Source organism: Notothenia rossii (assembly GCF_949606895.1).
Source record: "Notothenia rossii genome assembly, chromosome: 4".
Classification (NCBI taxonomy): Eukaryota; Metazoa; Chordata; class Actinopteri; order Perciformes; family Nototheniidae; genus Notothenia; species Notothenia rossii.
In genome coordinates, this window is record NC_136902.1 from 10,898,216 (window position 1) to 10,910,571 (window position 12,356).

General features: G+C 46.7%; 1 protein-coding gene across 1 annotated transcript in view; it reads right to left on the reverse strand.

The window, feature by feature from the left end:
• Positions 1-155: 155 nt before the first annotated feature.
• Positions 156-12,356, reverse strand: part of cables2b (Cdk5 and Abl enzyme substrate 2b) — a 42,621-nt gene continuing 30,420 nt past the window's right edge. The window contains exons 8-11 of the mRNA XM_079676992.1: positions 12,049-12,155; positions 11,766-11,885; positions 11,531-11,615; positions 156-4,951 (exon numbers count right to left, since the gene is read on the reverse strand). Coding sequence (XP_079533118.1) covers positions 4,811-4,951; positions 11,531-11,615; positions 11,766-11,885; positions 12,049-12,155 — 453 coding nt within the window. The 3' untranslated portion in view covers positions 156-4,810. The remainder of the gene's footprint in view (positions 4,952-11,530; positions 11,616-11,765; positions 11,886-12,048; positions 12,156-12,356) is intronic.

Here is a 12,356-nt window from a genome sequence, read left to right on the forward strand (position 1 = left end):
TTGGGGTGTAAACTGTTAGTCATTCTGCATAATTGAGACTTAAACTGTCAACAGTTTTCATTAAATATAACTTCAAGGAGCTTTCCAATTATAAAGAAGCAGACACACGTGAGAGAAAATGATTCGGGTAAAACAATGAATTAGAACAGACGCAGTCATTTCCATATTTTAATGAAAATAAACTGGACATGAATTTAACATTGGCAGTTTAAACAGTATATGGTCTTCATCTTTTACAAAATGTTACAATACATATTTCCATCCACTAATCTCCTCCAGCTCTGTGTTGTCATGTTGTGTAACCGACTTCACTATAAACAGCTTGGGACAATATGGCCGCTACAAGACACAGCAAACACAAATACATGAACTACTCTCGTCTAATCTTTGTTGTTTTCAATGATTTCACAACACAAGACATCAACAGCTAAACCCAAAACAGCATAAATAATATTCCCTTTTATTGTCCATAAAAAAGAATACAGTTTAAAAATGTAAATAACAACAATAAGAACAATGATTATAAATGGAAGACAAACACTTGGTTAATATTTCCCTTTTACAAACTTACAGCGCTCAAAGAAGAAAGCAATGACTTGATAAAAACTGAAATAAAGAGCTTGAATTATTGATGTGGCACATTACAGGTAAACACACAGAGGAGGAGGAGGATGATGAAGGTCAGCTGACAGTATAAAAGCTGCATAGAATTAAAATGACAAATCTCTAATGTAGAGAAGACGACTTTAGGAGATTGTGTGCTGTTCCTCTCTCAAGCAGAGCCTCATATTTATCCTTTAGTGCTTCTTTTAAAGTATTTCGTATTGCATCAAATGTATTCAAAGGAAGCTCTGTGCTTATTGCCAACATGTACTTTTCCTTTCAAAGAACAACAGTTTAATATGTGACTCTGCAGACCGTAAAGCACAAGTTCTTCTTCACTTTGTATTCAGAGCAGGAGAGAAAACTGAAACCCTTGTCTTTAAAATTCATTTAGCAAATGAGCGACACAACTTGTACATTTTATATTTCTGCATCTTACAAAATGTGCTTCTTCTTAACACATAAGTTATTTTTGGGGCAAACTTTTTTTCTGTGTGAACCCCATTAGGCTCTCCTGCTCCAACACTGAAGTGAGGATGAACCCAGACTCCAAAACACAACACACACTTTAGCCTGTTAAACCCCATCCCCCCGCCACCGGGGGGAAAAACGCATCATCTGCAGGAAACAGCATCTGAGGGCTTCTTAATATTTAATAAACTATGAATGTTTTATATCCATGTGACGGGAAGAAACTCAGCTAACTGAATTAGCCCAGAGCGAAAAAATGCTAACGCCGTTTGCACAGAAAACACGGTATAACACCCTTATTACTTATCGTAACTGCACATCCAACACATCGATTAGCATCGTGAGAATACACAGAATCGATAGGTGTATATATATCATCACCATCTCCATGATAAGAACTTGCGACATTATAAACAAAAACAGACATCAGAACACGTGGCGCTAGGTAGCCAAAACGGCATTAAAATGATAAAAACGCAGCTGAAGGTTAATCCATAGGTTAATCCAATGTGTCTGTGTCACTTTGAAATGATTTCTGATAATCCATCAGCAATAAACCTACTTTTAAGTTTTCAAATTTCAGAGCGTGAGGTAGGTTTCGATTTGGGCCAACTGCGCGCGCATAGCCCCCACTTCACAATGGTAACGTTTGTGTGTATGTGGAAATCCCCCTTTGATTCTATTGGCTCTAACGGTTAACAAGAAATGTCAATCATCAAAATCGACCAATGGGTTCCAGAGAAACGGCAAAAACGCCCATTTCCATCCAAATCACCTCAGAGGTGGAGTTTTTTTTGCTAAATCTCTCTAAAAAGGTCAAATGTCACTTGTTTTGCATCAATCTTGATACAGGGTACTTATTATATGTTGTACTTTGGATTCCTAAAGCTTGTAGTCTACCTTACCATCATTCAAGGTTAGTTTTCACTATAAGTAAATATTTTTGTACGGACACTATAATTTACAGTTTTTGACTATGTTCAATTGGAATTTTCTTTAAAATAAAAAAACATCTATATTGATTCTGACTTTTCTACATCCAACTCACAGGTTTGATATTACTTTGAGAAAAAAGATTATTAATTTTCCCCTTTTAGAAGTGTAGTTATGGTCATTTGTTCTGGACATTTCATTTTCGAGCCTGAGACCTGAAAAACAGGGATGGGGTTTAACAGGTTAGAGAAACACACACACGAGAGAAAAACATGAGTGGAAAAACCTTGATGTGAAACCTCAAGACGAAGAATCATATTTTTAATGAACTTAATTAGCGTTTCAAATAAGATTCTTCATCTGGAGGATTAAGAACAATAAATTAACTTCAGTGATACGGTCAGTTTTTAAATATACAATATCATACTTTACACATTTATTGTAGAAAAATATTATTATTACCCATGTACTTATAAGTCCTAAAATAAAGAGTCAGGCTAGCAACGAGGCAAAGTGCAAAAACAACAGAAGCTCCAGAGTCCCGTCTCTCCTCCAATATTAAGAATTATTTGAGAAGAAAATATACACTTTGTTTTGGATCTTATTTATGTAATATGGAGAAAATACACACACACATCTTGTTAGAGATCTCTGTTAGGTTAAATATGTGTCCCTTTATGATACAGTAACAAATAATGAATAATGTTTGAGCGAAAAGTAATTTTTCTAATGTATTTTTCTTTTTGGTTGGTGTTGATTCACAGTGCAGACCGTCCACAGTGAGTTCATAGAGTAGTCCCTCTCCGTCCTCCTGAAGAAGCTGTGTTTGCCCTTCAGTGTTAATCAGTGAATTAAGGCTAATATTAGAATAGTTGTCGATTATTGTTCCGTCAACCAACAAGTCGTCAAGAAGCTTATGTTGCCAAAATAGCAGCCTGAATGTCAACCTAACCATCGTGCCTCTGCTGCTGCGTGACAGCAGCCGAGATGCGTTCAAGAAAAGACATAACAAATGGATCAATAATAATATTTCCACTTCTTTAGCTCTGCGTCTGAAGAAGCCTTTAGAACAGGCAGACAAAGGGACACAGTGTTTATGCGATCTCAAAGTAGCAAACAAGAGCAGATTATCTTTTTTTCAGGATGCCACAGTAACGTCAAACAACACAGGAAGCTCTCGCTGCATCAGAGACAGAGACAGCAGTGATTCATCTGGAAACTTCTCCTCATCATCGTCACAGCTTCTTTTAAAGTGTGCACTGCCTTTCTGCAGCCACTAGAGAGAGCAGCTGTCTCCCTTTGGCTCCCAGAACAAGAGAGGAGGAGGAGGACGACGACAACATTAGATATGTTCTTCAGTTAGTCAACATACTGAAGACAAACCAGCAGTCACTATCAGACAGACAGGTGCCCTGAGGCAAGGCACTTCTCAATGTGTGTTAAAGTAAAGCGGGCCGATGTGAATCTTCCCTTTCATAAAATACAGTATGATAAGGGCTCAGCAACATATCAAAAATATACTCATATATATGAGAGTACGAAATATCGTCTTTTCCTGATTTTAAAGGCTGAATTACAGTAAAGCGATGTATTTTTCTGAAGTTATTAGACTGTTCTACTGATTGTAGCCACTTAGTCATTATATTCATAAAACTGATGATTATTTATCAAAAATGTTCCTTATGTATATATATATATATGGATATCGATGTGTTTGATCAGGATTAACGTGACTTGATTACTGATTTGATTTTCTCCACAGTATGATCAGGGCAGTGAATAAGGGACTGAGTCATGTTGATAAATCAGGATCGTGTTCAGAGAGAGTATGTAAGATCAGGAGTGCTGACGCCATGTCATTAATAACAATCCAAACAACATCCTTCTCCAGCGAGAAGACGAGAAATGAAAGGAAGGATTGGAAACAGGTGTCACCTCAGAGCTGCAACCTTTCTCCTTATGGCCTGAATGTATCGCCTTTTACTGAATTTACAGCTTTTAAAAAATACGAGGATGTTGAAAATATCTTAGATACTTAGATGCTGAATTAACTCAGCAGTAGATATACATGTTTTTATGCAGTTCAATGATTGTCGAATGCTTACAAATGTGTGTTAAGTGACTTTCCGCACATTTCATTGGTGCAACTTCTTCATTATCACAGTCTCACTGACTTTGGGCCACAGGGCTTCAGAGGAAGTCAAATCCAAACTTCACAATTCTCAATTAAGGAGGTCAAACTTTTGTTGAAAATGTAATGCAATGTTGAAAATGTTCTTAAATCTTCTAGTAAGAATTAGTCTTTCCTCACTGATTTGAAAAACCTGAACTTAACCTTTAAGTATAATTTGTTGGGGCCAAAATCTGCTCACATCCTCAACTGCAGATATTTAACAAAGAAAACACAGCTTTGTAAACACTCCAATTTAACTTAAATGATCAAATTCTGTCGTACAAGTTTGAACCAGCAACCTTTCAGAGAGCGTGTCCAGCAAAGTCTCCATTACTAACATCTCTCAAAAGCAGGAAAACCATCATGTCCTGAAAGTGAGCCATGATTTTATGATGTTTGTGACCTTCAGTGCTCGTCTTCTGAACCATGGAGCACAGTGTGTCGTATTTTAGGGAGGAGAGAAGGCGGTGTTAGTCTCTGTGTTACCGTGCTGTCGTTCTCCCATCACAGTGTAGATGAGCTTTGGTGTCTGCAATGTGAGCAGGGAGGGGGGGGGGGGTGAACCCAGGTGCCTTAGTGCCTCTGAGCCAGGCATGGTGACGCCCGTCCATCACAGTCAGTGTGTCTCTGCTACGCCTGCTTCACCATCTTCCTGAAATGAGGCATGACTTTGCTCTCAGGGAGGTACAGCGCCATCTCCAGGGCGACCAGGATGGTGAACTCAAAGGTTATGAGCTCCCTCCTGCTGATCCTGAAACGCTCCTCCAGCTTCTGCACACATAGAGAGAGAGACACACATTTATATATTGGTTGATGCAGTAGGTACAGTATGACTGGATATAAAATACATGATGCAGTTAGCAGATATGCTAATATACAATACATCAATATTCCCTAGGAAAGTAAGAAAGATAGAGACCTAACGAGTACCACTACACAAGTAGAGATATACAATACATAGTTAACACAACATGACATAATGGCTCTTTCAGTGTGACTTTGGCAATTCATGTGTTTCGGTTTTATTCGGCTTCAAACTGATGAATGTTGTGCCTTTGATAATTAGTCCAGTGATGCTTCTGTGCTGCCACATTTCATAAAACAGAAGTGTAGTGCCATGTGTTCAGTTCTCTGATCGTAGCATCATTTCTACATTTGACTCTGAAATCAGTTTATTTTAAGGTCTGTTCAAATTCAAATGCACTGGTACCGCCTACAGGTGGTGGCTGTGTAGCTCTTTTGACCTTCTTACGTAACTGTGTTCCTAAAAAGTAGCACAAAACTATAGGTTACTTACGTAACCCCAGTTCTCAGAGTAACATGAAGTGAGATGTCTCACTATGGGATGCGCCTCAACGCATATGCACCAGAAGCATCAATCTCATTACGCCAATCCTGATTGGCTGGTGATCTTGACGCCAACGTCAGGGAATCCACCAACCCTATAAGTAGCTTGCGCCACGACGCAGGCGTCATTCAAAATAAGCACCTCTTCTCGCTTCACCTCAGCAAGAAGGGCCGTCAGGTGAGACATCTCACTTCATGTTACTCTGAGAACTGGGGTTACGTAAGTAACCTATAGTTCTCATTCATAACACTCCGTTCGATGTCTCACTATGGGATATTGAGACTCCCGCATTGCCAGACATGCTTATCTCGAAAATCACCAACACAAAAACAGAACTTAACAGGTAGAACCCTGTCCCAATACGGGGCCCAGCACTGCGCGGGCCACACTTGGGGCAGAAACATCTAGCCTGTAAAAGCGGACAAAAGTGAGCGGCGAGGACCAGCTCGCTGCTGCACAAATGTCTTGAATGGAAACACCCTTGAACAAAGCCCAGGATGTAGCCAATCCACGAGTAGAATGAGCGCGCAGGCCCGTTGGTGCCTGCAAACCCTGACTCGTATAAGCCAGAGCAATCGTCTCAACAATCCAGTGGGAGAGCCGTTGCCTGGTAACGGGCTTGCCCTTATGAGGGTTAGCCCAAGATACAAAGAGTTGGTCATTGCACCGAAACTCTTTCGACCTGTCCATATAAGTGCGCAAAGCACGAACCGGGCAAAGCAAATTCGGCCGCTGTTCCCCAGAGGAACCTAGCGGTGAAGGAAAGGCCGGGTTGGGCTTCAGCAATACTCTCGTTTGCCCCGGGGCAAACTGAGTACACGAAGGATGCACAGAGAGCGCGTGAATATCACTGACTCGTTTGGCAGATGCCAGAGCCAGTAACAACACTGTCTTCAGTGACAGGTGCTTCATGTCAGCGTCTTCCAGGGGTTCAAATGGAGCTCGAGCGAGCCCATCTAAAACCACTGTCAAGTCCCACAGGGGCACCAATGACCTGGAAATGGGGAGGAGCCGGCGAGCCCCTTTCATAAAACGGCAGACCAAGGGATGTTGACTAGCCGTCTTTCCCCCAAAGCCCACATGGCATGCGGCAATAGCAGCCAGGTACACTTTGATCGTGGAGAAAGCTCTGTGTTTATCAATCAGATCCTGTAGAAATGATAGAATCACACCGACAGGGCATTGAAAAGAGATGTGTTTCTTTTGAAAACACCACTCCTCAAACACCCTCCACTTACAGTCATAGAGAGACCTGGTGGAGGAAGCCCTTGCACTCTGAATAGTGTTTATCACTTCCTGAGGGAGCCCCACTGTACTCAGGTTATACCACTCACGGGCCAGGCCCATAGCGCCAGGTGCTCTGGGTGTGGGTGAAAAATCATCCCCCCCGCCTGAGATAGTATGTCGCTGTGTAGCGGGAGCTGCCACGGCTGTCCGCACAGCAGCTGATATATCTCCGCCAGCCAGGACATTGCAGGCCAGTGTGGAGCTATCAGGATCAGTGTGTGGCGTTGTTCTCTCACTCTGGCCAGAGTTGGAGGTATTAGAGCCAGGGGTGGGAACGCGTACAGAAGGGCCGGGGGCCAAACGTGTGCGAGCGCGTCCACGCCTAACGGTGCATTTAGATCGCGCATTGAAAAGAACAGCTGACATTGAGCATTTTCTTTTGATGCGAACAGATCTACCGCGGCCCGGCCGTAACGCACCCACAGCTGACTCACAATCGTTGGATGTAGAGTCCAGTCTGCGTACAGTGGTGCACCTCTGGACAGCAGATCTGCCCCGAGGTTCATCACTCCCGGTACGTGTGTCGCTCTCAGAGAGAGGAGACGTCCGCAGCTCCATAAGATCAGTTTGCGTGCCAGCATGTGTAACTGTAGAGAACGCAAACCCCCTTGGCGGTTTATATACGATATCGTGGTCGTGTTGTCTGTCCTCACGAGGACATGATGTCCCCTGAGAGAAGGCAGAAAGCGTCTTAGGGTGAGAAACACCGCTAAGAGCTCCAGATAATTTATGTGTGACCGTTGGAGGTCTCTGCTCCAGAGACCCCTCACAGGTCGACCTTCGTATATGCCCCCCCAGCCCGTCAGACATGCGTCCGTGGTGACCACCTTCCGCGATAAGACAGCACCCATAGGCACGCCTCGCACCAGGAAAGTCGGGTGCAGCCAGTGGCGTAGCGCCGTTACGCAGTGCACAGTGACCATCACTCTCCGCGCGCCATGACGCGCGGGGTTTAGTCTGAGGGCAGCTACCCAGCGCTGAAATTCCCTCATGTGTAAGCGGCCCAGACGTACTACTAGGATGGCTGACGCCATGAGCCCCAGTAACCGCAGACACGATCTGAAGAGAACATATTTGCGTGGCTGGAAACGAGCGAGGCAAGCCCTGAAGGCTCTCACTCTCTCCGCTGACAGGCGGGCTGTGAAGGACACCGAGCTCAGGCGTAAGCCCAGGAAGAGCACCGACTGGGCTGGGGACAACATGCTCTTTTCTGTGTTTATTACAAAACCCAGGTCGAGCAGGTGTTTCATGAGGATATTCGTCTGCATAATAGCCTCCTGCTCCGACTGTGCCAGAAGGAGCCAGTCGTCTAAATAGGTTGCCAGGCGAATCCCCTGTTGTCTTAACGGGGCTATCGCTGCCTCCGTACATCGCACAAACACCCGTGGGCTGAGAGACAGACCGAAGGGAAGCACTCTGTACTCGTAACAGACACCCTGAAAAGCGAACCTCAGATATTTCCTGTGTGGATAATATACTGGGATGTGAAAATACGCGTCTTTCAGGTCGATTGATGTGAACCAATCGTCCTGACGCACGAGACGCAGTAGGGATGTGTGAGTGAGCATCCGGAATTTGTATTTTCTGAGATACCCGTTCAGAGCCCTTAAATCTAGGATGGGGCGAATTCCATTCCCTCCCCGTTTGGGAACGAGAAAATATTTGGAATAGAAGCCGCTCTGACTCCGTTTGGAGGGTACGATGGATATGGCTTTCTTTTCTAGTAGCGAGAGAATCTCCTGCTCTAGAATGTGAGCCGACGCTCCCCGGGCATGTGATTGCACAATGCCCGAGAAGCGAGGGGGGGTGACAGCGAATTGGAGTCTGTAGCCCCGTGATATCGTCTTGAAAACCCAAGCAGAGGTTGTGAGCATTTTCCACCTTTCGCTCCTCAGAGCGAGCGGGGATGTCACCATATCTCTGTTGTCTGCACCCTGTGACCGCATTGGTTGTGTTATGGCGCCCTCTAGTGTCTGAACACGGTGGCGCTCTAGGGTGACAACCTCGGTTGACACTGCGCATGCGCGCGGTGATGGTGCGTTCACAGACCCGGCCACCGTCCGCATTCCGAGAGAGGCGTTCATAGCCACTCTCAGAAGCGGGGCAGTCGCCTGACTGTTTATTGACATTATTATTTGTCTTTTTAATATTTTCGACTGTGCCCTTGGCTTTAAGCCTGGAAGCAACAGTGGCAAACATTTTATTTTTAGACCCTTGTGTGTGTTTGTGTGACTTGAACGACTGGCAGGAACTGTTGTCAGTGTTGTGAAGTCTGCTTCCCTCATGGCGCGAACTGGAGGATGACGTGCAGTCATCACCCGAGGCGGCGGGAAGGCGGGAGCGTGGTTGTCCCCCGGAAACACATGGGTGCTGGATACGTGTGGAACACGATCCAGGGCTGAAAGAGAACAGGAAACCTCCAGCCCTTTCCCCGAGGGGGGGAGGGAAGGCTGTCAGGCTGCCCTCTTCTTCTTCCTCGCCTGGTGACTGAAAGTCTGGGTCGGCGGCGCCTGTGTGGCTGCTGCCGGGACCGGGGACTTTCTTGGCCAATTCGTCCGCGCCTCGCGTCTCGGTGGGAGACCGGGGGCGGGCTGTGGCTTCTGCCATCTCGGGACCTTGAACAGGGCCGAGTGCGGGGTAGCCTGGGAGAAGGTCCGTCGCAGGACCGTTGGGGCCGGCGGCTGGGCTTTCCGAGGGAGGCAAAGCTGGAGAGCTTCATCCTCCTTCTTCTTGGCCTCACACCGTTGTTGCATGGAGGCAAGAGCGGAGCCGAATATGCCCTCAGGGACGATTGGCATGTCCAACACGTCCTCCTTTTCCCGGTCGGGGAGGTTTGTCAGGTTCAGCCATCTGGCTCTCTCCTGCACCACCATCATCCCTAGCGATTTGCCTGTGGCCTGGACTGCACAGCGCTGTACGCGGAGGCAAATGTCTGTGATCGCCATGATCTCCTCCCACACGGCCGGTTCAGGCTTCACCGTCATGTCCGCACACAGCTCCGCTTGGTACGCGGTTAGCATGGAGGAGACATTCAGCGCCCTGACGGACAAAGCAGCCGCTTTGTAGGCCCGTTCAGTCATTGCGGACTGGAACCGGTCCGCCTTTGTCGGCAGTGTGGGGTTCCTGCTCGGGGCCGCCGACACCCGCGGTTGGAGGTGGGCTGCCACAAGCGGCTCCATAGGAGGCATGCGGAGTAACCCGAGCTTCTCCATGCCCTCACAGTCCAGAGAGGAGGCTCCCTGGATTGGGGCCTTGCTGCTGAAGGGGCGGTCTCTCCAGGAGACCGACACCTCGTCCAGCAGCTCTGGAAATACGGGGAGAAGTTGCCTGGTCAGCCTCGCGGCTTGGGGCAAGTTCTTTCCCTCGTATCTAGACCTGGAGGGCTCTCTGGCCGCTTCAGGCCAGGGGATGTCCAGCTTAGATGCAGCGCGTTGGCACACGGCCTGCAGGTCCATGCTTAGGCGGGGGAGCGGTGGCTCATCTTCGCCCGGGGAGGCAGACATGGCCCCAGGCTTGGCAGCCTGGGCAGACGAGACGAAGATGTCATCTTCGCCCTCGTCTGAGTCGGAAAGAAGAAACTCCGGGGCGTATTCTTCTTCCTCCTCCTCATAGTCCAGCTCCAGGACATCCTCCGCGGGTGAGGCCATGGTGAGGTCCAGTTGGGAGCCCCAGCTTGACACAGCACGGGGCCCCCTTCCCGCGGCTGTCGCCGCCACCGAGTCCAAGCTTGACCCGGCACCCGTGGCGGTCGCCACCATGCCCTGCTCGCCGGCCGGCGAGTTTACAGGCATGGGGAGGTCTCGGACCGGCATGCTAGCTTGGCGCTCTAGCCGCCGGCGGCGGCTTTTGGCGGTAAAGCGGGAACAATGCCCGCACGCGCCGGGGGTGTCGATAGCCTCCTGGGCATGTTGCAGCCCGAGGCTGGCGAGCGCCCGTCGACCGAAGGTTAGCTTCGTAAATCAGTCTGTGGACCGTTAAGCTAGCTAGCTACTGATCTTTCTCGAGATGTGCTCCGAAGCGACAAGAGGTGTTTGAATGACGCCTGCGTCGTGGCGCAAGCTACTTATAGGGTTGGTGGATTCCCTGACGTTGGCGTCAAGATCACCAGCCAATCAGGATTGGCGTAATGAGATTGATGCTTCTGGTGCATTTGCGTTGAGGCGCATCCCATAGTGAGACATCGAACGGAGTGTTATGAATGAGAACTGTTTAAGCTTTTATACAATTCAAACTACACTAAGTGGTATTATATATACAGTACTATACCGAATTTGAGGGTATTTGAATTTGGCGCTGCGCAGTAGCTGAACATATTTTGACACTCATTTGAAAAGTAATTTAAATGCCGTGCTGTAATTACACAGTAAATACAATTGAGTAAAGAGAGGTATATAAAAGGTAAATTGCACGACTAATCGAAATAAAAAGAGAGAAATATTTAGAAAAATGATCTGCCTATGCGTGTGTGAAGTGAGTCAAGAGGTATGAAGCACAGCAGCTGTCAGGCTCTGCAGGGAGTTGTCTGCTCAGGTGAATCAGCCTCACTAACACCTGAGCAGGAGCAACATGAGCTGACAGAGCGCTAACCCCCATGGTGTGTGTGTGTGTGTGTGTGTGTGTGTGTGTGTGTGTGTGTGTGTGTGTGTGTGTGTGTGTGTGTGTGTGTGTGTGTGTGTGTGTGTGTGTGTGTGTGTGTGTGTGTGTGTGTGACTCACATCGATGAGGTGTTTGACCTCCTGTTTCTTGAGGTCACTGCTGATCTTAGCAGCCAGTAGGAGGCAGGCCGCTGACACCAACTTCCTGTGGAACAACAACAGTGATCGGACACATGAGTTTGACCCTTTCCTGATCCGACATCAAAACAAAGTTGAATCATTTTCACAGGAAAAGAGTACTACACAGCTACAACATGCAGTTCTTGTGTTATGCGAGGATCAGATGTTGAGGCACCTGTTCTGTTTATTGAGTCGACCCTGCAGCACCAACTTCTCAAAGTAGACGAAGGACATGGCGATGGTGACGGGCTGCAGGCCGCAGTCCTCCCCCACCACCCTCATCTCTCTCTTCAGACTGAGACACAAACAGTCACAAAGTTACATTTTTGTATAATACAAGTCTGTACAGGAATTCTAGCAAAGCGCAGACGGCCGTACGACAATATATTTAATGTACTCTATTGTTATTTCTAAAACTGTTTAAAAAGTATGAAGTCGGTTCATTTGAAATGCTTTACCTGCGTATCTTGCTGAGGGTGAGTTTAATGTGAGGATACTTCTCCTTAAACGTCTCGTTCATGTCTTTCTTCAGATCAGACGGTTTGACGTATTCTATTACCGTCGTCTGGAGGGTAAAAGATAACACACACACACATTGAAACACACAAACATTGAAACACACACACACAAACAAACAAACAAACACCAAGATCAATGGCAGCCTACCTCAGCCACCATCTTCAGTGATGGATTTAACAGTTACAATACAGTGTGTGTGTGTGTGTGTGTGTGTGTGTGTGTGTGTGTGTGTGTGTGTGTGTGTGTG